General features: G+C 41.5%; 1 protein-coding gene across 4 annotated transcripts; it reads left to right on the top strand.

Moving 5' to 3' along the window:
* The first annotated feature begins 227 nt into the window (after positions 1-227).
* Positions 228-21,429, top strand: LOC110526606 (retinoblastoma-like protein 2). Of its 4 annotated transcripts, none has more exons than XM_021607712.3 (15): positions 228-465; positions 11,099-11,225; positions 11,545-11,657; positions 11,731-11,834; positions 12,148-12,285; positions 12,552-12,722; positions 12,927-13,224; positions 13,389-13,543; positions 13,655-13,831; positions 14,012-14,083; positions 14,183-14,261; positions 14,366-14,556; positions 14,811-14,975; positions 15,169-17,382; positions 17,697-21,429. In XM_021607712.3, the coding sequence occupies exons 2-14, from the start codon at positions 11,176-11,178 to the stop codon at positions 15,421-15,423; spliced, it is 1,968 nt and encodes a 655-aa protein (XP_021463387.3). In that variant the 5' UTR covers positions 228-465; positions 11,099-11,175; the 3' UTR covers positions 15,424-17,382; positions 17,697-21,429. The 4 variants fall into 4 exon arrangements, with proteins under 4 accessions (XP_021463387.3, XP_021463388.3, XP_090095030.1 ...); XM_021607713.3 differs by having other exon boundaries at positions 255-465; positions 14,426-14,556; XM_090238904.1 differs by having other exon boundaries at positions 309-465; positions 12,927-13,201.
* Positions 21,430-27,163: the final 5,734 nt, after the last annotated feature.

Below are 27,163 nucleotides of genomic sequence, written 5' to 3'. Positions count from 1 at the left end.
TGATAATGTCTCAGTTAATAGTGTGGCTAAAAAGTCATTTTCAAAACTGATATAGTATATATTGTTGTAAAGCATTACTGATTAATATACTGCTTTTCTTCTGCTTCCTTTATGCCCTATTATGTTCCTACTCCACCCCAGGGGGCGCTTGTTGTTCTGTGAGTCTCAGCCCTCAGGCCTCTAATCATAGCAACCCATTGCAGATGACAAGTTGGGGCTTGTCTGTTGTGAGCTGTGAGCCAATGGGCTGAGCCAGAGCTTCAGCTTCCTCTCTGTCTCAGTGCACTGCAGCCTGCTGCTGCCTGCCTGTAGACTTATAGTAGCGCTCGCTGCTCTGTGCTGCTCTGATGCTCACCCACACACCCACAGCTGTTCAGCCTGGCTAGTCCCACAGAAAGAGAAGCAGAGAGGCAGTGTGTCTCCAAGCCTCTACAAAACAGAATCAGATCCTTCTCACGAGCCTCTGTAAGTAGCTTGTTGCATCACTGCAGCTCTTTTGTCTCTCTTTGTCTCTGTAACACTACAAGAAATAACATGTCACAGGATGTTGTTTGTCCTGGGTTGATGTGTGTCTAACTGATGTTATGATGGATGATGATCATGTATGATTTGTGGCTGGTAGGGGTTGTTAGATTGCCAAGATAAAATGCAACATTGTTCTGTTCCATTTCTCTGAAATGGATGCAAAGCACTTTAGTTGTATATGTATTTTGAACGATGTGTGTTCCCCTGTAGAAAGTAAAAGTATTCTGGAGGTTGTCACTGACGCTGCAGTTAGTCAGTTCTAAAGATATTGCAGTGTGACAGAGAGCCAACATGGGAACAGAGAGAGGCGTGGTGGTGGTGGGTAAGATGACAAACTGATTCTGAAGGAGTTGGCAGCTGGTGACGCATGTTGTCAGTTGGTGGGCCACTAGCCCACATCCGGTGTGTAGCCCACATGGGTGAGAGCATATGCATAGTAATATTAGTACCCAGCACATGGCTCATAGTAGCTACCTCTCCCGTATGACTGTAGCTTGCTCTCAGGAGGGATGTTACAGTGACAGAGTTAAAGCCTTACTATAACCATCAACTTCCACAGAACAGATAGGAAGGTTGAATTGACTCAGTGGGAGGTGAGCTAAATCCATTTTCCTGGTAGTGGATGGAGTAGAGCCAAGCCAACCAAGGCTTCGTCCCAATACTGCAGAGTGAGAGAGGGATAGGTTGGCCAGCAAATCTGGATTCAAATGCTATCTGAAATCTTTCAAATACTTTTAGCGTTTGCTTTAGAAGAAGCCTGTAATGCCATGTGAGCAGGGTTTGCACTTATACGACTATTCTATTGGTTCAGTTGCGCAAAGCAAGCTCAATCAAGCCCAGCTAAAGTGTTTGAAAGATTTCAAATAGTATTTGAACCCAGGCCTGTTGGCCAGTGTCTGGGGTTGGAACAGTACGGTTGCTCGTAGGGAATGAATGGAAGGTATTATTAGATTCAATGACAGCGGTGTACTGTGTGACAGCGGTGTACTGTGTGACAGTGCCCAGGAACACAGTGTACAGGTTTGACTCTGACAGAACACAGGAATTGATGTGGTTCAACATTGGCCTGTCCAGCCTCAGCCTGGCTCTGGCTGTAATTTACAGGTGTACAGTTATGAATCACGTCAGAATATCGAGAACTTCACCTGGTATAACCTTACATCTTATATTGTAGCCCTCTATTTCTCTCTGTGTTGCTCTTTCTCTCTCTACCTCTCTGTTGCTCTCCCTCGCTCCCTCTCTGTCTCTCTCCCTGTGTTGGTCTCTACCCAAAGTGATACTCCTTAGTGTGGACAAAGTAAAACTGATTATCACCTGCAACCCATAACGACAGTCATTGCTAGCATCATCCTCAAATACCTTCCTGATAACCACACCCAGCGTGGACTTATAACTTGAATGATTCCTCAGATATAGTACACAACATGTTTGGAATCAGCATCCACCTCCCCACTCACTGACTTATCTGGTTTATATTCAAAACCACAGTTTAACTTCTTCATTTTCACACACTCAGAGAGACAGATCCTCTACCCCAGGCAGCATCTGTGCACCACACACTCACACAGTCTGTGATAGTAACTTGGCATTGTAAAGAAATGGAGAACACGTGCAAATGATTATCGCTGTGGAGAGGAGACTGAGTTACCATTGAATCAGCACAATCTCTATTTTACTCCCTCAATTTAAAATAAATTCAAAGGTGATTATTGGCATGGGAAATATGTTTACATTGCCTAAGCAAGTGAAATAGACAAACAAAATGGAAAGGGAAATAAACAATCAGAAATTAATAATAAACATTATGCCCACAAAAGTTTTAAAAGAATATAGACATTTCAAATGTTATATTGCTGGCTATGTACAGTGCTATGTAACAATGCAAATAGTTGAGGTATGAAAGGTAATATAAATAAGCAGATAAATATCAGTTGTATTTACAATGGTGTTTGTGCTCCAGATCACAAATCTTGCTGTTGTGTTGGCATACTGTTGTATTTCACCTAATGGATATGGGAGATTGGATTGGTTTTCAAAATCTTTGTGGGGCTGTAATCTGAGGGAAATATAGTGCCTTCAGAAAATATTCACACCCCTTGTGGGGCTGCAATCTGAGGGAAATATAGTGCCTTCAGAAAATATTCACACCCCTTGTGGGGCTGTAATCTGAGGGAAATATAGTGCCTTCAGAAAATATTCACACCCCTTGTGGGGCTGTAATCTGAGGGAAATATAGTGCCTTCAGAAAATATTCACACCCCTTGTGGGGCTGTAATCTGAGGGAAATATAGTGCCTTCAGAAAATATTCACACCCCTTGACCTTTCCGCACTTTGTTGCGTGACAGCCTGCATTTGTATTTGGAATAAATTTAGATTTTGTTTCACTGGCCAACGCACAATACCCTATAATGTCAAAGTGGAATTATGTTTTTAGAAATGTTTGCAAATTAATTAAAAATGAAAAGCTGAAATGTCTTTAGTCAGTAAGTGTTCAACCCCTTTGTTATGGCAAGCCTAAATAAGTTCAGGAGCAAACATGTGCTTAACAAGTCACATAATAAGTTACACAGACTCCGTGTGCAATAATAGTGTTTAACATGAACGACTACCTTCTGAATGACTACCTCATCTCTGTAACCGAACCATACTGTACAATTATCTGTAAGGTCCCTCAGTCAAGCAGTGAATTTCAAACACTGATTGAACCACAAAGAACAGGGAGGTTTTCCAATGCAAAGAAGGGCACCTATTGGTAAATGGGTCAAATAAAAAAAGCAGAAATTAAATATCTCTTTGAGCATGGTTATTAATTACACTTTTTATCAATACACCCAGTCACGACAAAGATACAGGCATCCCTCCTAGCTCAGTTGCAGGAGAGGAAGGACACCGCTCAGGGATTTAACCATGAGGCCAATGGTGACTTTAAAACCGTTAGAGTTTAATGGCTGTGATAGGAGAAAACTGAGGATGGATCAACAACATTGTAGTTACTTTATAATATTAACCTAAAGGACAGAGTGATAAGAAGGAAGCCTGTATAGAAAAAAAAATATTCCAAAACATACATCCAGTTTGCAGCAAGGCACTAAAGTAAAACTGCAAAACGTGGCAAAGAAATTCACTTTATGTTCTGAATATTATGTTTGGGGCAAATCCAGCACAACACATCACTGAGTACCACCTTCATATTTTCAAGCATGGTGGTGGGTGCATCATGTTATGGGTATGCTTGTCATCGGCAAGGACTGGGGAGTTTTGTAGAGTAAAATGGAATGGAATAAAGTTAAGCACAGGCAAAATCCTAGAGGAAAACCTGGTTCAGTCTACTTTCCACCAGACAAAGGGAGACAAATTCACCTCTCAGCAGGAAAATAACCTAAAACACAAGGCCAAATATACACTGGAGTTGCTTACCAAGACAACATTAAATGTGGCCTGTGAAGATCTATGGCAAGACTTGAAGATGGCGGTCTAGCCATGATCAACCAACTTGACAGAGCTTGAATATTTTTTTTTATAATAATGTGCAAATATTGTACAATCCACATGTGGAAAATTTCCCAGAAAGACTCACAGCTCGTAATCGCTGCCAAAGGTGATTCTAACATGCATTGACTCAGGTGTGTGAATACTTATGTAATTGAGATATTTTTGTATTTAATTTTCAATAAATTAGCAAACGTTTCTAAAAACATGTTTTCATTATGGGGTATTGTGTGTAAATCAATTTAATCCATGAATTCAGGTTGCAACACATCAAACATTTCCGGTTGTAACACATCATGTGGAATAGGTCAAGGGGTATGAATACTTTCTGAATGCTCTGTATGTATCTCCAATATGGTCATACATTTGGCAGGAGGTTAGGAAGTGCAGCTTGGTTTCCATCTCATTTTGTGGGCAGTGTGCTGTCGTGTCTTTGGCTATGCCGGATTAAGTGATATGACATGCTATTCTATAAAATCATTTCTCCGTAATTAATATTACCTGATTAGCTAATCATGTAAATGTAATTAACTAGAGAGTCAGGGCATCACAAAATAATATTTATAGAGCTGTTATCTTCCGAATAAACTCTTAAAGACCTAGTAATATTTTACATCAATAGCAATCAATAGTAATCGTCATCTTAATTCAGTCTCATCTGAAAGTTGTAAATTCTTGTTTATCTGCACGAACCCCCGGCTAACAAGTTGAATCAGCAATACAAAATTGGGTTTAATTATTTATTTACTAAATACCTAACTAATCACACAGAATTACACATACACATAATTAAATCATAACTTGATGAAAAATTACGTCATAAAGGACAACGTCCCTAGCGGGCGGAACAGATATGACAGCTTGTTACACACAAGAAAAGGGCTGGGTTTGAGTGAAAGAGCGGGAAGACTGAGGAACAAAGGGCGAAGCTGTGCTATCGTAAATACAGTATTTTATGCATTCTAAATGACCGCCCATTTGGAAAAGGAAAATGCAATAAATATTTACTCTGAGCTGCGCTTCGGTAGGGTGGTGGTAGATGGAAGGCCGTGTTGCCCAACCGAGTCCTTTGTCCTTTGAAGAATGTCAACTGGATACCTTGTAGTGACGTTGTTGTGTGACAGAAGGGATACTCTGTCTGTTCCTTCCTAACCCTTGTTTGCAGCGGCTGTTGCTAACTCAACGGCTAGGAGGTATCACTTCTGTAGTGAATAAGAGTTCAAAGTTCATACCATTCGCAACCAAAGCTCACGCTGATGTTGGCTTCGTTCTGTAGTTATTATCTGAACCATTCTGACATCGGACCGTCGTCCTCACGTCCTCGGAACAGGAGGTTATATTGTCGTCAAGGCTTTATATAGGAAGGGAGAGGAGGGCGTGTTTGAAAAGTTTTATAGCCCATGTCCCTTCACAGGGGCGGGCCACTGATTGAGCAAACCCAAATCTCACATTTTAGAAGCTAAAATCACATTTCATCCCATCACGAATAATTTCATATTCAAACATTTAAATTGAACAACAATTCCATGTGAATCCGATAACTCTGATGTGTAGACTTTCCACTGTAGAGTTTATGTCATCTTATCATTGATGAGAATGTCTCAGATGATAACCGAACTGACATCATATTCATTAAGTACCACCGCATATGTTCAATTGGTCGGATTACCAGAATATAGTTCATTTCCCCCCACCTTCTGATGTTCCCAGAATCTCTATGTTAACCAAGGGTTTTGCAAATGTAACATCAGTAGGGTAGAGAGAGGAAAAAGGGGGGTAGAGGTATTTATGACTTTCATAAACCTACCCCCAGGCCAACGTAATGACAGTGCACATAGCCTGTCTTTTCTTGAGAGCCATGTGTGCCGATGGTGACCTCTCGATAGCAAAGCCATGCTCACTGAGTCTGTACATAGTCAGAGCTTTTCTTAATGTTGGGTCAGTCACAGTGGTCAGGTATTCTGCTACTGTTTGCTCAGTTTTTTGTTGATTCTTTCCAATGTGTCAAGTAATTATATTTTCGTTTTCTCATGATTTGGTTGGGTCTAATTGTGTTGCTGTCCTGTTGTGAACAGAGTCCCAGTACCAGCTGGCTGAAGGGACTCTTCTCCAGGTTCATCTCTCTGTAGGTGAGGGCATTGTAATGGAAGGTTTGAGAATCACTTCCTTTTAGGTGGTTGTTTGTGGAAGTTAATTGCTCTAATTAGCAGGAATGGTCCCAATTCTGCTCTGAATGCATTATTTGCAGTTTTACATTGTACACATTTTTTCATAATTCTGCTTGGATTCTCAATTTGGGGTTAGTGAATTATTTGTTTGTGAGAGGACCCAAGACCTCACAACCATAGAGGGCTTCTGTGGTGCTGGTGTGTAGGCCAAGGTAGGTATATTGTTTTGTGTGATCTAGGGCAACAGTGTCTAGGTGGAATTTGTATTTGTAGTGCTGGAAACTGGACCTTTTTTGGAACACCATTATTTTTGCCTTACTGAGATGAACTATCAGGGCCCAAGTCTGACAGAATCTGCAGAAGATCTAGGTGCTGCTTAATTATTATAATTATCTTACCTTTCGGTTACTAGTCCAATGCAATAACCACTAGGCTACCTGCCGACTGAGCCCTCACCAATTTGTTGGTATAAATGTTGAAGAGGGTGGGGCAAAAACAAATTGTTACCAATTTTAGATGCATACAGTTGAAGTCAGAAGTTTACATACACCTTAACCTTAGTTTCTCACAAGTCCTGACATTTAATCCTGGTAAATATTCCCTGTCTAAGGTCAGTTAGGATCACCACTTTATTTTAAGAATGTAAAATGTCAGAATAATAATAAGTTGGGTGAATTTTGGCCCATTCCTCCAGACAGAGCTGGTGTAACTGAGTCAGGTTTGTAGGCCTCTTTGCTCGCACACGCTTTTTCTGTTCTGCCCACAAATTTTCTATGGGATTGAGGTCAGGGCTTTGTGATGGCCACTCCAATACCTTGACTTTGTTGTTCTTAAGCCATTTTGCCACAACTTTGGAAGTATGCTTGGGGTCATTGTTCATTTGGAAGACCCACTTGCAACCAAGCTTTAACTGATGTCTTGAGATGTTGCTTCAATATAGCCACATCATTTTCCTTTCTCATGATGCCATCTATTTTGTGAAGTACACCAGTCCCTCCTGCAGCAAAGCACCCCCACAACATGATGCTGCCACCCCAGTGCTACACGGTTGGGATGGTGTTCTTCAGCTTGCAAGCACCCCCCTTATTTCTCCAAACATAACTATGGTCATTATGGCCAAAAAGTTATATTTTTGTTTCATCAGACCAGAGGACATTTCTCCAAAAAGTACGATCTTTGTCCCCATGTGCAGTTGCAAACCATAGTCTGGCTTGTTTATGGTGGTTTTGGAGCAGTGGCTTCTTCCTTGCTGTGCAGCCTTTAAGGTTATCTTGATATAGGACTCGTTTTACTGTAGATAGAGATACTTTTGTACCCGTTTCCTGTTTCCAGCATCTTCACAAGGTCCTTTGTTGTTGTTCTGGGATTGATTTGCACTTTTCGCACCAAAGTACGTTCATATCTAGGAGACAGAATGCATCTCCTTCCTGAGCGGAATGACAGCTGCGTGGTCCTATGGTGTTTATACTTGCGTACCGTTGTTTGTATAGATGAACGTGGTACCTTCAGGCATTTGGAAATTGCTCCCAAGAATGAACCAGACTTGTGGAGGTCTACAATTTGTTTTCTGAGGTCTTGGCTGATTTCTTTTGATTTTCCCATGATGTCAAGCAAAGAGGCACTGAGTTTGAAGGTATGCCTTGAAATACATCAAATGATGTCAATTAGCCTATCAGAAGCTTCTAAAGCCATTACATCCTTTTCTGGAATTTTCCAAGCTGTTTAAAGGCACAGTCAACTTTGTGTATGTAAACTTCTGACCCACTGGAGTTGTGATACAGTGAATTATAAGTGAAATAATCTGTCTGTAAACAACTGTTGGAAAAATTACTTGTGTCATGCACAAAGTAGATGTGCTAACCGACTTGCCAAAACTATAGTTTGTTAACAAGACATTTGTGGAGTGGTTGGAAAAACAAGTTTTAATGACTCCAACCTAAGTGTTTGGAAACTTCCGACTTCCACTGTACTTGTACACATTGTTTGTGCACATGGATTTAATGTTTTTCCCCCCAACACCGCTTTAGATCAATTTGTATAGCAGACCCTCATGCCAAATTGAGTCAAAAGCAATCAACAAAGCATGAGAAGACTTTGCTTTTGTTTTGTTTGTTTGTTTGTCCCAATGGGTGTGCAGGGTGAATACGTGGTCTGTCGTACGGTAATTTGGTAAAAAGCTAATTTGACATTTGCTCAGGACTGTTTTCACTGAGAAAATGTAGTTCTTGGTGTCAAATTTGTCTCCACTTCTGTGGATTTGGGTGATTAGTCATTGGTTCCAAATATTAGGGAAAACGCCAGAGCTGAGGAGGATGTTAAAGAGATTAAATATAGACAATTGGAATTTGTGGTCTGTATATTTTATTATTTTATTTAGGATACCATCAACACCACAAGCCTTTTTAGGTTGAGAGGTTTGTATTTTGTTCATTCGGTGTAATTGGAGAATCCAGTGGGTTCTGGTTCTCTTTAATAGCTCACTCTAAGATTTTTTAATGATCATGTACAGTGCCTTCGGAAAGTATTCTGACCCAATTACTTTTTACACCCCCCATTAATCTACACACAATACCACATAATAACAAAGCAAAAACTGTTTTATATACAAATTAAATATCAAATGTACCTGTATTTGGGAGGTTATTTTTCTCCGCAGATCCTCTCAAGCTCTATTAGGTTGGATGGGGAGCGTCGCTGTACAGCTGTTTTCAGGTCTCTCCAGAGATGTTCGATCGGGTTCAAGTACGGGCTCTGGCAGGGCCACTCAAGGACATTCAGAGACTTTCCCCGAAGCCACTTCTGCGTTGTCTTGGCTGTGTGCTTAGACTCAGCTGTAGGGAGAGTCTTGGTGGTTACAAACTTTTTCCGTTTGAGAATGATGGAGGCCACTGTGTTCTTGGGGACCTTCAATGCTGCTGAAATGTTTTGGTACCCTTCCCCAGATCTGTGCCTCGACACAATCCTGTTTCGGAGCTCTACGGGCAATTCCTTCGACCTCATGGCTTGGTTTTTGCTCTGACATGCACTGTCAACTGTGGGACCTTATATAGACAGGTGCGTGCCTTTCCAAATCATGTCCAATCAATTGAATTTCCCAAAGGTGGACTCCAATCAAGTTATAGAAACATCTCAAGGATGATCAATGGAAACGGGATGCACCTGAGTTCAATTTCAAGTCTCATTGCAAAGGGTCTGAATACTTATTTAAATAAGGTATTTCTGTTTTTTTTTATTTTCTAAATTTGCCAACATTTCTAAAAACCTGTTTTTGCCTTGTCCTTATGGGGTATTGTGTGTAGATTGCTGAGGATAATACTTTTAAAAAAAATCAATTTTAGATTAATTTTTGTAACTTAACGAAATGTGGAAAAAGTCAAGGGTTCTGAATACTTTCCGAAGGCACTGTATTATTTGTTTTTGCTGTTTGTAATAGTGCCAGAACAGATTGGAGAAATAATTTATCCATGCATGTCCATTTTGGATAGATAGCTCTTCATGTTGTTGTTTGTTTAGTGTTTAGGCTTTCTACTGCTACGTTTACAACTTCCCCTTTGCAGTGAAACGTTGTGTCCAGGAAATTGTCTAAAAGGAATTGAATTTGTTGTTGGCTAATTGTTTTCTGGTAGGTTTCTGCACTACTTTCCTTTTAATAGTATGCAGTTTACTTGGCTTTGATGCCTCATTATTTAATTTTGTTCTGTTCAAGTAGGCTGTGATTTTGCTGTGATCTGATAGGGGTGTCAGTGGGCTGACTGTGAACGCTCTGAGAGACTCTGGGTTGAGGTCGGTGATAAAGTAGTTTACAGTACTGCTGCCAAGACATGAGCTGTAGGTGTACCTACCGTAGGAGTCCCCTCGAAGCCTACCATTGACTATGTACAGACCCAGCGTGCGACAGAACTGCAGGAATTGTGGGACCCGTTTTTGTTGGTTGTTTTGTCGTAGTTGTTGGGCATATTAGGGAGGGAATGCTGCCACCTCCAGGTAGGTTTTTGTCCTCTGTGTTCTGAGTGTGTCAGGTTTTGACCAGTTCTGGTGTTTAGGCTTCCACAGACTAGGACAAGTCCCTTGGTCTGGAAATGATTGAGCTCCCCCTTTAGAATGGAGAAGCTGTCTTTATTAAAGTATGGGGGATTCTAGTGCGGGGATATACAGTACTGTACATTCCAAAACGGTTCTTCGGCTGTTCCCGTAGGGGAACCCTTTTTGGTTCCACATAGAACCCTTTTGGGTTCTATGTAGAGCCCTCTCTGGAAAGGGTCCTACATGGAATCTAAAATGTTTCTACCTTGAACCAAAAAGGTTTTACCTGGACCAAAAAGGGTTCTCATATGGGGACAGCCGAAAAACCCTTTAAGGTTCTATAGCACATTTTTTTCTAAGAGTGTATGTAGCACATAGGACAACATTTTTATCTGTTGAGGTTATTTCTTTATTTATTTCTAACCAGATGTAAAATGTTCCTGTTTTGATTTATTTAATAGTGGTGAAGTCTGGGTTCCTGCTCTATAGCCCAAAGGCAGATGACTTCAGACCTTGTATATTCCAGGATGGGATATGGTCTCTCTCTCTCTCTCTCTGAATCCTTCCACAGTAGAACTGTAGAACTGCTTGACAAACAGAGAAACAGATTCATAAATCGGAATATTTCTCTTCAACAGGAAATATTTGTATTTTGGCAGTTCATCATCGTTGTCATCTCATAACTAGCTCCCTCCCCACACACACATTAACTAGGGCCCAATTATCCCTGAGATGACTTAATATCATTACTGTGTGGTTTGTGTTGTAAATTTAAACCATTGTTTCACATGTTTCTCATGCAAGGAAGTATAATGATGATCCTATTTATACGGTCTCATGTACCGCGCTAAAGGGTTTTCAAACCTCTGCCTGGTGTATGCATTATGTACAGGTGTCCACTGCTACTCCACTGACTGACACAGAGCTATACTCTACCAGCGGAGGTGCTGTGAGCGGCGGGAGGTCGTCATGGCAACCCAGAGACATGTACCCAGTGACAGTCTGGCTAGAACATTCAGGTCAGCTCTGGTGGGCATGTGTCTGTGTGGGCCTCATACGTAACTGTAGTAGACTGTAATGTGCCGCAGGGGAAATGTATTTGGGCCTGTAGCCTATGGTAGAATACACTGTGATCTATGGTCAGTGTTGAGTTTGTAGAAGAGTAAGAAAACACATGCTGTTTTACTATGTTACACATTCTTCCCATTATGGAGTTGGTTATGATTTGGAGGAAGATAAACTTATCCTAGATCTATACCTATGGGTGGGCAATATCTATCAGTAGTCTATGGGGGTGGGAAAGTGCCTGTATGGTTCTTTAAGGTGTATTTTGTTTAGGTCCTGTGCCAGAAACCCTAGTGAGGTCATCTCCACTAGACTGAGAGACATGAACCACACCTTCATCCAGCACTACCAGGAACCATGGGAAGAGAACTGCAGCCTAGACAGAGGTGTGTGTGTTTGTGTCTGTGTATATGCATGTGTTGATATATTGACATTTCAGTAACTTCCTGTTGTTTGTAGAGCGAGGAGTGAAGTTCTCCAGCCAGACAGAGGCTTTGTACTACAGGGTTCTAGAGGCTGTCATCAATCAGGAGAGGAAGAGGCTGGGAGCCAAAGACATTTTAGTGAGTCCTCTGCCCTCTGCTCTGGACGAATGGAACTGCACTGTTTAGTGTCATTAAGCATTCACTTTATCATTCCCTCTGGGGGCACTGTTGTATTTTATTTATGTATTATTTATTTAACCTTTATTTAACCTAAGCAAGTCAGTTAAGAACAAATTCTTATTTACAATGACAGCCTACCAAAAGGCAAAAGGCCTCCTGCTGGGACAGAGGCCTGGGATTAAAATAAATAAATACAATATAAATATAGGACAAAATGTTATACAGACATGTATAGTATAGAGGTTGTCCTTGATGACTTGTTTCTTGGCAGGGCATTCTGGAGCATGATCTGTTCCAGCGCTCTCTAGTGGCCTGTTGTCTGGAGATGGTAATCTTCTCCCATCAGCCACCAGGCAGCTTCCCCCTGGTCATTGACATCTTTAGCCTGGCGCCATACGACTTCTACAAGGTAACATCTACACAAAACACCCGCAGTACATGTCATACTGTAATGTAGCATAGGTTTTGTGTAAAGGAAGAGGTTTCACGTGATAAGTAACCTTACCTGAAAACTGAAGCATTGTGTTAGCTCCTCAAGCTAATGCCTAGGCTTGGGCTCAGAGGGCTTACACAGTTTTGGTTCATACAGACGTCCTGGGTTCAAACACGTGTACTGTAATCTTAGTGATCTATTTAGGTGCTGTTTAACCCTCTACTGTGTGTGGTGTGTGCCAGGTGATAGAGCTGGTGCTGCGGGCTGAGGAGGGCTTGCTGCTGGGTGTGGTCAGGCATCTGACCCATATAGAGGAGCAGGTCCTGGAGAGTCTGGCCTGGAGGAGAGACTCACCACTCTGGGACCAGATCAGAGCTGCTAAGGGTCAGGGACAGCTGCCTGCATACCATCAGGTCAGTGAGCAAAGATTCAAATTCACCTATTTGTGAACTGGGCAAAATATACAGTGTACCCTCTCAAAATATATAGAGCAACACCGCTGGCGCACTCAAAACAAGTTGGTCTAATATGGCAGCATGGCGGCTGTCGTTCTATTCAATAGAGGAAACAAAATGATCCCAAACTTAAGGTAACAGATGGTTCTATGTGTGTTCAAGGTGATGCTCCCCCAATACTCAGAGGACACAGACAAGATGGCCAAGATCCCTCCCAACCCTTCACACTTGACCCCAAGCCTTGTGAATGGGATCCATGGAAATGACCTGAACTCCCCAATTACCCACCATGAACACTACAGCTCACCCCCTGCTGGCTCAAAGACGGCTGCTTGCCCTACCACACCAGTCAGCCCATCCCAGTCCTCCTCTGTCATTGTTACTGGACAGACTGCAGTCACCATGGCATCAGCCACTGTCACCACCAACAATGGCCAGTCAGTCACCATACCAGTTCGAAGTAAAGACTATCCCTCAGATGAAACCCAATATGGCCATAGAAATGACAACCCTAATAGAATACTGACATAATGTAATACTTCTTATAATAAACATGTTATATACCTTGTTTACATATCACAACAACCAGTGCTATTTGTTCAATTAAACCTCTTCCACACCCAGGAATTGCCAACGACCGGGGAGCCATCACATTTACCCTCAGTGTTGTAGGTCAGCCCATTCCTCCACAGCAAGTCTCCAGCACCTCTACCCAGCAGCCCCAGAACCCTCTACCCTCTACCCAGAGTAAGGGCTCCATCTCACTGTTCCTCCGCAAGGTAGGCTTTACTCAGATTTCTACATACCTGAGCTGGCCTGAATGCTATGAGCCTAGATATTTAGTTACAAGATCCACAAGACAAAGGCCATACTCCTTCCCTCTGTCTCAGGTCTACCACCTGGTGAGCATGCGTCTGAGGGACATCTGTGTTAAACTGGACATCTGTGAGGCGCTGCGGCTGAAGATCTGGACCTGCGTTGAACACTCCTTGGTCCACTGCACTGACCTCATTCTAGACCGACACCTGGACCAAATACTCATGTGTGCCATCTATGTCATGGCCAAGGTAGCACTATTTGCTTTTCCTCTAAACTTTTTGCTATACTTCCTTAACGCAGATGGTTTTATGACTTGGGTGATCGACAGCAAGGCATTCAGCCTTCTATACCTCTTCAGCTGTGTATTGATGATTATAATGTGATATATTACCTCATTTCCATGTTTATGCTGTGTGTTGCTCATGCAGGTAACCAAAGTGGATATGCCCTTCAAGCTCATCATGCAGTGCTACAAGACTCAGCCTCAAGCAAGCAACTGTGTAAGGAGATCAATGTTTTGCTTGCTTTTGTGTGTGTGAGTTAAATCCAACTCGTTTGTTATTGTGTAGTTCATGAAGTCTGTATTGTCCTTCTGTCAGGTATTCAGAAGTGTTCTGATCTCAGGGAGAAACACCAAGACCTCACAAAACTCTCCTGGAGGATCCAACAGAGAAAACAGTTAGACAAATAGAAAAATATATACATTCACATGGATATGTTTGCATCATAATATGCATGAATTAACAAATAATTTTTGATGTTGATGCTGCTCTGTTTTCCAGTTGATGTAGACCCCAGCAGTAGCTTGCTTACTTACCAGAGCCCTCCCACCCATCGTACAGGACGCAGAGCTCCCTGTAGACAGGACCAGGAGGAGAGAGGACACCTCATCTATTTCTACAACACCGTCTATGTCAAACAGATGAAGGACTTTGCCCTGCGCTACACCTCCAGCTCTCTGACCATAGACGGGGTGAGGGGACATTTTCATATACTACCTAATGGAGTCAGTAGTCGTCATACACAATACATAGGAAACACTTTACCAGGGGTCTCAGATATGTCCAAACTGGTATATAACATCATGGGTACTTACAGGTCATCTGATCCTGTAATATAAGTAAGAGAAGTCCTAGAACAGATGCAGTGCATTGTTCCTAGGCCCAGCGCTATCATCACTGTCCAACAGAGATTCTGACCATATTCGGATTATTTTTCCATGCACAGGTTGAAACCCCTCCCCTTTCGCCATACCCCTGCCAGCGTATTGGATCCTTGCGCAGACTCCGCCCCTCCAACCACCATTCCCTCTACATCTCCCCCCTCAAGCCCAGCACACACCCCTCCCCCCGCACTGGGGTCCTCTACATCTTCAGCAGAAGCCCCTCAAAGGTCAGAGGTTGGACATACCTCTCTAACCCTGCTAACGGTTACCTAACTAACCCTCTTCTATACTTCCTGTCTGAAGCCTAACTAACATTACACATATTTTAACTTCAGTAACTGTGAAAAGCAAAAGGCCTGGTCATCGTAAATACACCGTACACATCTAGTCATGTGTGTTGCTAATCGTTGTATCCCACAGAGTCTGAGAGAGATCAGCGACATGATGAAGACATTTCAGTCACGCACCAGGAAGTGCTGTGCAGCCCAGCTGCAGGAGGACGGTGAGGAGGAGAGTGGGCCGCTTGCGAAGAGACCCTGTCAGGATAGACCGTCAAACTTGCAGAGAAAGCTCAGGGACTTCGACCAGGCACTGATGAGGGCCCAGAACCAGCAACAAGCCCAGACCGGGGCCAAGGCACAGCACCAAGCAACAGCACACAATGGGACGCATTGATGACATCTCACTTTTTTTGACTTACCGTCATGCTTCATACTTCTTGCAGGTCTACACTCATTGGAAGAACATGGACAACAGGCACTGATGATGGGAGAATGGATGCTGTGGATCTACAATGTTCGAAAGAATTGGCATCATTATCACTCAGCGAAGTTCTCTTAGCAAGCAATGTTCATGATTAGAAAAGCTGATTTGTTATAATAATAATGAGGGTAATGTAATAATCTGAGGGTAACTAGTGCTCTGTATCAAATATCATATCGTATACAGCATATATTCATCCAAAGGAAGCAGTAAAGGATTTGTGTTGGTACTGAGCATTGTGTACAGTTTGTGTTTGGTGAGAGGGAGGAGACAATGTTCTCTGGAACATACTGTATGTTATTAGTTTCAATTTTCAAGTTTAATTTGTCACCTCACAAGTACAGTGAAATGCTTAAATTGCAAGCCCTACCCAACAGTGCAGTATTCAAAATAAAAAAATCATAACTAATTTAAAACAAATTAAACACAGATATGACATATAGGTGAGCCTTTTAAAATTATTATACATGTATCTGTTAGGACCGTATGTTAGATAATCATTTTTAATTATTACACAGCGTAATGTATCTGTTAGGACCATATGTTAGATAATATTCTGTTTAATTGGCACGTTTTTTTCTCTACCAGTGTTGAATTTGTACTGATCTGTGGTACCAATAATTTACTTATTTGTATTGTGATGTTGGATAAACACAACTCTGTTTTTACATTTGTCTTGTTGCTTTTTGTTCTATGTTGCTCTGTCTGTAGGCTATGTCTTGCTTGTTCTATGTTGCTCTGTCTGTAGGCTATGTCTTGCTTGTCATATGTTGCTCTGTCTGTAGGCTATGTCTTGCTTGTCCTATGTTGCTCTGTCTGTAGGCTATGTCTTGCTTGTCCTATGTTGCTCTGTGTGTGCTCACTGCTCATTGATTGTCTGTATTGTAATTGTTTTTAATAACCTGCCCAGGGACTGCGGTTGAAAATTAGCCGGCTGGCTAAAACCGTCACTTTTACTGAAACATAGATGAATGTGTACTGCCCCCGTAAAAATAAAATAAACTCAAACATCTCCTTACCCAACCATCAACATTACCACAACATAGTGAGTGCCACTGTGGAAAATAAATATAGCTCCATGTTGGATATTTTTGCACTCAGAGAAACAAGGTCATAAACAGCATGTGACATATCAGTCTTGGTATATTAGTCTCATGTTGATATTGTAAAATTGTTATTTTGTTAATTTTCATACTGGCATATTTTGAAAAACACCTGAACAAATGGCCATTAACTTTCATAGTGGGGAAAATTGGTTTCCATGACGGCCTAGTGATTGAGTAACAATACCCATACTGTTTATCAGTAACTATGTCCTGACACGCTATGGGAAGTTCATTCTTAACTGATGTTGCTTGGCAAGCAAATCACAATAATCCTCTAAGAACCAATCAGCAAAGGCCTGTCAACTAAACCCCTGAGAGGCCATTATAGAAAATAGAATCCCTAGAATGGGGAAGGCCCTCAGACCCATTAACTTGAATCGGAATGTTCATTCTAGGGATTATATTTCTATGGTTACACAGGAAACCAGGGGGACCTGCTTCCACAACAGTCCTGGAGGTTTTAAGGTAAAGGTCAGCTTGGTAATAACTTCAGATGCTTTTCAGACTTCATCAACAACCAACAACCTCAACAGGACGTCTGTTTTAATCAGTCTCCCACTGGACTGAACCATGGGGTGTAACACCAGCAGGGATGCTGTCGTGGTAGACCCTTCTAAAAAGCCAGAGACCAGACCAGCGTCGGCCAGCTCGACCAGTAAGGCCACCGCTGAGGAGACTAAAGAAACTACAGAGAAAGAGAAAGATGAAACAGAAGGCATATCAAGCTGCGACTGACCTCCATCTTTCTTAACCCAAACTCCTCAAAGTAAGATATCTGTAATTCTGCCAGTTACACTTTTATGCTATCTCATCACCCAAATATGGGCAAATACAATTATCTGTATTATGTTTTGGGTTACTTTCTTTATTCTATCAAATGGAAGTTAGCTATTCTAATGATTAAGCTATAAACAAGTTGAACAAATGATGACTATCCCATTGGGTAGCACTATTATACAATCACCTCTATTACTTCTCTGTCTGTCTGTGGCTATTTGACATGACCAGATGTGATGTATAGCTAGTGAGATGGTCTCGCTCTCTCTCTCTATCTCTGCATGCGTGTGTGTGTATGTACAGATTGGCCTGTCTGCAGGTGAAGGAGATGGTCTCTCTCTGTCTCTCTCTCTCTCTGTGTGTGTGCGTGTGTGTGTGTGTGTGTACAGATTGGCCTGTCTGCAGGTGGAGGACCTGCCTGCAGAGGAAGGCAATGCTGCACAACTGTCCATCAACCCCTGTGTCATCTGGGACCAGACCAGCCACACATCCCGCTCCACTCTGTGATGTAACCTACCAGCCACACGCTCCGCTCCACTCTGTGATGTAACCTACCAGCCACACGCCCCGCTCCATTCTGTGATGTAGAGCCAAACACTCTGCTCTGTGATGTAGACCTACCAGCCACAGGTTCCTTACTCTGTCTACTGTTGCTGGTCCAGAACACTCTCTCTCTCTCAATCTCTCAACTGGACCTTCAGTGTCCACAGTGCCATGTTTATATCATGTTAATGTGCCAGTATGGTCATTGTAACAACAATGAGACATGGTAGTAAATGTATAGATTCAATCTGACTAATGTCCTTTATTGTTTTTAATGTCATTTATTGTTCTTACCTCCATCTCTATCTCACTCTCTATCACACACGTCTGTTCTAAGGTGGCAGTTAAAAGCTTCCAGCCCTGCCACAGGCTAAACCAAACAGCAGCCAAATCAGTTGGCTTTGAAGGCAGTTTTTGTTGCAGCTGTACAGCATATTACTGATCACTCCAGCAGTCCTAGGCTCCGTCACTACATAACACTGCATCAGGAAGCTGTTACAGCTCTGTGTTTGGGTAGACAGCAGCCTGCTTGTTATTACCCATAAAGGAAATGGTTCCCATAGATACAAATACTATATACTGCAATGCCTTTTTTTGCCACCAGGTGGCATGTAAACGCAGCTGCAGTTCGTTTTGTCACCACCAGGGTGCAGAAGCGATCCATCCGTATTTGGTGGGCTATCCAAGGCCCTGGTCCATTTACTCAAGACATTTAATCTGAAATATATGTTGTAAATGTATTACCAGCGAGTGAATAGAGCTGGAAGGGAATAGCCTTTTCACAAAGCCCATATCACAAATACCCATCACAGAGGAAGCGGGAAATTACATGAAAATATTACCATTATACAAATGGAAATTGTGATTGAATAATGTGTTTGAGAAGATAAATGGAAAGCACTTTGTTAGAAAATGTGGTGCTAAATAGCTTTTTAATTTCAGATGTGGGATAAAACAAAACACATTTCTACTCCATTTTCACTGGCAATTGATTAGTGGTTCCACACCTGCAGAGAGAAGGGTTCTTATCTTCTCATTATCAGTTAATTAATATGCATGCACACATGTCTATTATCTTTCCTCTGCCATTTAGCAGAATTGAGACATTGATGTTGTAATGGCCTTGGATGACTTCTCTCTCTGTTGCTTTAAGGAGAAATAAGACACATGACTGACATTGTCTTTAATTGTTGTAAAAGAAAATTAAATGAAAATAAAATAAAAAGGAAAAACAAATTCTTTACATCATATTCAATATGACATCACCATTCCCCTCTGGGAGGTGTATCTATAAACACAGCAACTCTTATTTGATTGGCTGTTTTTAAGTTAGCAGCTATTCTATGGTACTGTAGCTTTACAAAACAAGCGATATGGTGCACTGTGTATACCTAAGAAAGAGATGTATTGAAGAGTGATAGGGAAATGTTTTACTTGAAAGACATACATAAGGGAATAAGATATTAAATTCCTCACTCTGCCAGGGTTTGGCTATTAGAGAATCCAAGGCCTCACCCGTTGAAGCAAAACCTGGGTGAAAGTCAAATTAATTTATGTCCTGATCTTCAATGTTCCACTGCCATAAGTGCATATTGTATTTCCAGTGAAATATGAAGTCCTATAGAAACTAGTCTGACTGGATATCTTTGCAGTTGTGCACAAATGGCCCTCGGCATGTGTTCTGTATTATGCACATTGCACAATGTCATTAGCTTTTTTATCTTTATGGTTTGAGCCAAATTTCACATAGCAGTGGATGTTGTTATGGTTGATCGTATGATTGTAGTATATTAGAAAGAGATACTACATGCTTCATGACTAAAACAGACATTATAGAGGATGATTATGTCACTAAACCATAGTGGTTCAGAAGTCTAGCTGTTGATAAGGGAATATTGTGAATATTAGGTTTACAAACATCATTTTCAAACAGATGTGCCATCCAATAAAGGCTAGCCCGGCAGTCTAAAATGAAAAAAAAAGGGCATTTGAACACTACTCTTGGGTGTAATCTGCTCCTCTTGTAATTGGCCATTTATAAACTCAGCAAAAAAAGAAACGTCCCTTTTTCAGGACCCTGTCTTTCAAAGATAATTCGGAAAAATCCAAATAACTTCACAGATCTTCATTGTAAAGGGTTTAAACACTGTTTCCCATGCTTGTTCAATGAACCATAAACAATTAATGAACATGCACCTGTGGAAGGGTCGTTAAGATACGAACAGCTTACAGACGGTAGGCAATTGAGGTCACAGTTATGAAAACTTAGGACACTGAAGAGGCCTTGCTACTGATTCTGAAAAACACCAAAGGAAAGATGTCCCTGCTCATCTGCATGAACGTGCCTTAGGCAAGCTGCAAGAAGGCATGAGGACTGCAGATGTGGCCAGGGCAATAAATTGGAATGTCCGTACTGTGAGACGCCTAAGACAGAGCTACAGGGAGACAGGACGGACAGCTGATCATCCTCGCAGTGGCAGACCATGTGTAACAACACCTGCACAGGATCACACCCGCGGGACAGGTACAGGATGGCAACAACAACTACCCGAGTTTCACCAGGAACGCACAATCCCTCCATCAGTGCTCAGACTGTCTGCAATCGGCTGAGAGAGGCTGGACTGAGGGCTTCTAGGCCTGTTGTAAGGCAGGTCCTCACCAGACATCACCGGCAACAATGTCGCCTATGGGCACAAACCCACCGTCGCTGGACCAGACAGGACTGGCAAAAAGTGCTCTTCACTGACGAGTCGCAGTTGTTTCTCACCAGGGGTGATGGTCGGATTCGCGTTTATCGTCGAAGGAATTAGTGTTACACCGTGGCCTGTACTCTGGAGCGGGATTGATTTGGAGAGGGAGGGTCTCTCATGGTCTGGGGCGGTGTGTCACAGCATCATCGGACTGAGCTTGTTGTCATTGCAAGCAATCTCAACGCTGTGAGTTACAGAGAAGACATCCTCCTCCCTCATGTGGTACCCATCCTGCAGGCTCATCCTGACATGACCCTCCAGCATGACAATGCCACCAGCCATATTGCTCGTTCTGTGTGTGATTTCCTGCAAGACAGGAATGTCAGCGTTCTGCCATGGCCAGCGAAAAGCCCGGATCTCAATCCCATTGAGCACGTCTGGGACTTGTTGGATCGGAGGGTGAGGGCTAGGGCCATTCCCCCCAGAAATGTCCGGGTACCTTGGTGGAAGAGTGGGGTAACATCTCACAGCAAGAACAGGCAAATCTGGTGCAGTCCATGAGGAGGAGATGCATTGCAGTACTTAATGCAGCTGGTGGCCACACCAGATACTGACTGGTACTTTTGATTTTGACCCCCACTTTGTTCAGGGACACATTATTCTATTTATGTTAGTTACATGTCTGTGGAACTTGTTCAGTTTATGTCTCAGTTGTTGAATCTTATGTTCATACAAATATTTACAAATAAATATAAATGTTTATATTTATATGTTAAATTTGCTGAAAATAAACACAGTTGACAGTGAGAATACTTTTTTTTACTGAGTTTATGATTAGTATAATGGTCTGTCATTAGAATAAGTATTCATGTTATTTCCTGCAAGCCACTCTTTAAAGATGTGTTCTTCACAGGCCTCGTTTGTGAATATATGATCAGAACCCTGACAGACAGAGAGCATCTTTAATCTTTCTCTGGCCTTGAAGAATGTCACTGATCTCCTTGTAACTGCAGGGAGCAGGGCTGATCAAATCCACATTGTGTGTGTGTGTGTGTGTGTGTGTGTGTGTCTGTGTGTGTGTGTGTGTCTGTGTGTCTGTGTGTGTGTGTGTGTGTGTGTGTGTGTGTGTGTGTGTGTGTGTGTGTGTGTGTGTCTGTGTGTCTGTGTGTCTGTGTGTGTGTGTGTGTGTGTGTGTGTGTGTGTGTGTGTGTGTGTGTGTGTGTGTGTGTGTGTGTGTCTGTGTGTCTGTGTGTGTGTGTGTGTGTGTGTGTGGATCACATCTACTGATTGTTTATGGGGACTTTATTTCACTATGAAATCACCCAGATATTCATAATTGCTTGTCAAAGCCATCTGTTCTGAAGTGTCACAGTGGTTCCTTTGGAGTGGCCTGTTCACATCGCCAGTTGATTGAACGCAAAAAAAAACAGATGTGTGTCAAGAGAGGTCAACTTTCATTTGAAGTAAAGTCAGATACAGCGTTTTCCCCCTTATTTGTGATTCTGGAAGCGTATGTATACACCCCAAATGCTGTCGTGTATTATCTAGGAGTTGGAGACAGATGTAAGCGTTAGGTTTCTGCCTTACAGATATATTTTTGTTTTTCTGAGTCTGATCTTTATTTGGTCTGCACGGTGTAAGGATGGTATTCAGAACAAACTCTGACTCATTGTACGTGGAATTTCTACCAACGAATAAGTAAACAACTGTTAACAGAAGCTAATGCTTCTAAGTGGTTGTGTCATACTATGAATCCCTCACATACTGCAGTGCATGCTCTACCTGATAATGGTGTTTAGCCCCTTTGAATCCACAGCACTTAATTTTCCTTCTCTCTCTCTCTCTCTCTCTCTCTCTCTCTCTCTCTCTCTGTCAAGTAATGGTAGAAAAGGAAAGGTCACCATGGAGATGACAAAGAAAATCCCTGCTAGAGACAACACTTGAAGCTAGCTGGTGATTCATCAGCTTTAATGCAGTCCATTAGACACGGCTTTTAGTGGACAATGAACAATGGGGAACTAAACTAAGTTTATTTTGCACAGAACATATTTATGTTTTTTTGAGAAGAAGCCATAGTCAGTCAGTGCTGTTTAATGGAGCTTGTGTCCAGAAGGTCATTTCTTTAGCCCACAGAGAAATGGGGCCTGAGACCCTGAGTGAGTGAACTTATTCACTTCACATGTATATCGTCAGAGGTATAACCTACTATATCCTACAGTATCCAGTCAAAGTCAACCTTAAAATGAATCATATTGCTGATCTTACCATTAGGTTTTCGTTAAATGTCATGCCAATGAAACATCTGTAGGACATCGCAAATAGATTATGAGTGAGTAGAAATCCTGAAGGCGGATAAGATTTAGCCTGAGAAAAAGGTCAGGTAGCTGGAGGAAGGCTTGGACATATGGACTAAGATAACTGGATTATTCTGGATAGGAAACACAAGAAGATATGTTGTTTTTGTTACAGGGCAAATCAGTATTTCAAGGTACCATGTTGATATGGTTCACTGTAGGTACGCTGTTATCAATGTTGTCTGTGGTAAAGACTAGTATGTGCTATAGAAATTCTACCTACATAGCATCCATTTTTGCACAACACATACACCCCTATGAGTACATGATGTGAAAAGCAGTATTGTGTTCACTGGGATAATTCTAATCCATTTGTTTTACCCATTGGCTCATGATTATAGCAAGGCGTCTGTGGGCTCATTTGAGGTTTACATTTACTAGGCCCTACTTACACTCTTTACACAGTTGTTTACTATATTATGAGAACAGAGTGGGCATTGTGAATCACGTTGTGTTGTGTTCTAGCTGTTTCTGTTTCTAAGAAGCATGTTGTTGAGCCTGACGTTCTTTAAGGTGAGGGTTGGATTGTGAGTGAGGGGCTGAGGCCGAGGCAGGCAGCTGCTGTGTAATTATGGGAGACCCAGTGAAGTACAATACAAAAGCTACAGTGGCAGGTGTAGCTATTCATCTTTCCACATTTGTTTTGATTGGTGCAGTGTGCAGGGGTAGAGAGAGAGAGAAAGTCCTTTCAAAGCAAATGGAGAAAAATAGGAAAATGTAGTCTAAATGTCATTCATTCAGCACCAGTGCTGAGGTGACCTTAAAGAGAATCATCTCTCCCTTTTGTAAATGCGGACAAGTGGATTCTGCAAAATATCAAATTTGATAAGAAAGGGAGTCCACGTGATGGAGCCTTGTGATGGTGAGCAGAATATGGCTGATATGGGGAGGTGAACTGGTTCTGGACCCTCTCTATGGTTGAACAGTCTGTTCTGTTCTCTGGTCATGACCATCTGAATGTTTTACTATGTTTATTTGCACAACTAGAAGGACAATTTGTACACATTTACAAAACAACAGGAGGCAGAAAAAAGGCGAACATTGTTTCCCCAAGTGTTAGGACATACATTACTGCTACAGGAGCATACTGCATATCACCCTACATCATAAATGACTACGTATGTCAAAGGGTTGTTGTGTTCGATGTGCCTTGAGAGAGTGCTGTCATCTCACTGTATGCCCTGCAATATTAGTTATGATAGAGTTTGATTATGTGATACGATGATTTGGACTTCCTTTTATCACATTATGAAGCCAGTCCTTGAAGGATCTACATGTACATACATTGATTTGTATTAGAATATGCCATGTATTTTGTCTATTCACTGAAAAACAACCTACCCATATGTAACCATCCATATCACGGAGTCAACATTCATAGCTTTCACCATGACAACTGGGCCAACCATCAGGGAACATTACTGAGGCATTTAGATAATGGTTTCCTTGTAGACATCCAAGAGGAGGGAAAACAACCTAATAACAGCTTTACTGCTTCATGTGTCATCATGCCATAGAAACAGCACCGCATGGTCTGTGGAAGGAAAATAAACTACGATGCCTTAATACACTGCAATAGGATTGCAGTCATCATCGTGTTTGTATAACTCCTATTCATGGTTAGGTCTTTGTGCTTGTATATTAACATGTTTAGATTTGTGTTTAGTTTGATAGAATTATGACTAGAGCTGGAAGGCTGAAGGGAGCTGGCTGTATATTAGAGTGCATGTTTGTTTGTTTGTCTGCAGATTCAAGATAACAAGCCTGGGCTTCTCTTCATGACTGGGCGCTGGCTGCTGGGTCTGACCTCATCTCAGTGAAAATAATTAGAGCTGCTTCTGTGTGTGTGTGTGTGTGTGTGTGTGTGTGTGTGTGTGTGTGTGTGTGTGTGTGTGTGTGTGTGTGTGTGTGTGTGTGTTCTGAATGCCCCACTCCCAGCTGAAACCCTAAACACAGAGAAGCCACTGTTCTACAACTATTAGTCCTCCTCAATATGTATGTCTCCTCTTCAGGAAAATAATATTAATGGGAGCGCTAAATACAAACCAAGCCTGTGGCCCGTCAACCGATAACTACAAATACAGTGAGATTATTCATAAGAGGGGCATGGATCTGATCGCATGTGAAGGGCCTGAGAGATTTTCTACAAGCTGTAGGTTCCTTAGGGGGCGTGGTTCACGTCCCAAATGGCACCCTATTCCCTTCATAGGTCAATACAGGGCCCATAGGGCTCTTGTCAAAAGTAGTGCACTATATTTGGCTACTACATGATTCCATATGTGTTATTTCATAGTTTTGATGTCCTCACTATTATTCTACGATGTAGAAAATAGTAAAAATAAAGAAAACCCTTGAATGAGTAGTTGTGTCCAAACATTTGACGGGTACTGTATATATTTCTAAATACAAACTAGCTCTGAAATAAGTGAGACTTTACAAATGATCCACTTTTCAACCACTACTGTTCAACCTTCTATTCATCATCTCCAGCACCAAACCAGTGTCTACATGTAAAACAGTGCATTTCTAATTCTATCTGTGGTTCAAAAGATAAAAAGAAACGTCCTAAAAAAAATGCTTCCCTGTGACATCACAGGGTTGGATTAAAAGTAAAAAAAACTGTGATTATCAAAACCTGCAATGACTTTCTAGCCCCAAGGAGGGTATTTTCTTGCCCCCCACATCCCCACGAATCTCATATAATTAGTAAATCACAGTTTTTAAAATGTTTAAACATTAGATGATGTCATAGGGTAAAACTTTTAAATATATATTTTTCTACAAAACGTAGAAATGTGCCGTTTTTGTGCTGGAGATAATGAAAATATGGTGGAGATGCCCTTTAAATTGTTGTGCAACATCATCGGTAAGCTAGAGGCATCGTCTTTCATTTGAATCTCCGCTCTTGTGGGCGGGTACATTGACCCGTTTTTGCACTGACTCTCTTGCACTGACTCTATGCACAAACACTGGACTCACCCACACACTCACACATACTTACACTGACAACCCAACACATACATATACACACATAACATGCGCATGATTACCCCATCTTTGTACCCCACACATACAATTATCTTTAAGGTCCCTCAGTCGAGTAGTGAATTTCAAGCACAGTTTCAGCCACAAAGACCAGGGAGGTTTTCCAATGCCTCGCAAAGAAGAGCACCTATTGGTAGATGGGTAAAAATAAAATAAAAAAGACACTGAATATCCCTTTGAGCAAACCTGCTTTCCAAAAGACACTGGGAGACAAATTCCCTTTTCAGCAGGACAATAACCTAAAACTCAAGGCCAAATCTACACTGTAAGAAGACAGTGAATGTTGCAGAGTGGCTGAGTTACAGTTTTGACATAAATCTTCTTGAAAATCTATGGCAAGACATGAAAATGGTTGTCTATCAATGATCAACAACCAATCTGACAGAGCTTGGAGAAATTTGAAAAAGACTCACAGCTGTAATCGCTGCCAAAGGTGATTCTAACATGCACTGACTCAGGCGGTTGAATACTTATCTAATGACGTCACATTAGTGTTTTATATTGCATTTCTCTTTTAAAACTTTTTAGAATTTTTCTTGTATTTTGACATTACAGAGTGTTTTGTGTAGACACATTTTTATTTTATTCCAATTTGTAAAAAACTATTTTGGGGAGAAAGTCAAGGGGTGTGAATACTCTCTGAAGGCATTTGTAGCCATGTTATTTTTGACTCGTTATTGTTATTCACTGTGTATTTATTATTCATGTCATTATTTCTATTTTTTATTTTGAATCTTTATTTTTACCTCTGTATCCAACATATCATTTGTTAACTTGTCAAAGTTAATAGGCTATTTACTATATTGTAAAAGCGATATTGAATCGTGGTTGGTTGCCAACGCAACCAAATATCAACATTTGAAGGAGATGTATCTTCTGCTTGGACAGTTCCAACTTAGTCGGGCTGTAATTCCAATTTGTCTATAATAATTCATAATTGATATGTTAGATTGATGTCTCCATCTCAACCTAAAATCTAAGTTAAAGAATAAATCAAACTTAAATCCACTTTAAATAACGTTTAAGTTGATCTTCTTTAACTTAGATTTTTGGTTGAGACGTGAATCTAACATATACATTCTTAAATTCTACATTCAATTTGCCCTCAAACAAAGCTTGAAACCCTAGGCCTTGTTTA

This window comes from Oncorhynchus mykiss, chromosome 6 (assembly GCF_057628025.1).
Source record: "Oncorhynchus mykiss isolate SJ-2025 chromosome 6, ASM5762802v1, whole genome shotgun sequence".
Taxonomy (NCBI): domain Eukaryota; kingdom Metazoa; phylum Chordata; class Actinopteri; order Salmoniformes; family Salmonidae; genus Oncorhynchus; species Oncorhynchus mykiss.
Note: the sequence above shows the minus strand (reverse complement) of the source record. Positions and strands in the feature narration are given on the sequence as shown.

Excerpts from the sequence above, each read along its gene's own strand:
- LOC110526606 (XM_021607712.3), top strand. The coding sequence starts at position 11,176 with ATGGCAACCCAGAGACATGTACCCAGTGACAGTCTGGCTAGAACATTC. Across the intron at positions 12,286-12,551 it reads CGCCATACGACTTCTACAAG|GTGATAGAGCTGGTGCTGCG; the intron begins GTAACATCTACA and ends GGTGTGTGCCAG. Across the intron at positions 14,084-14,182 it reads AGCCTCAAGCAAGCAACTGT|GTATTCAGAAGTGTTCTGAT; the intron begins GTAAGGAGATCA and ends TCCTTCTGTCAG.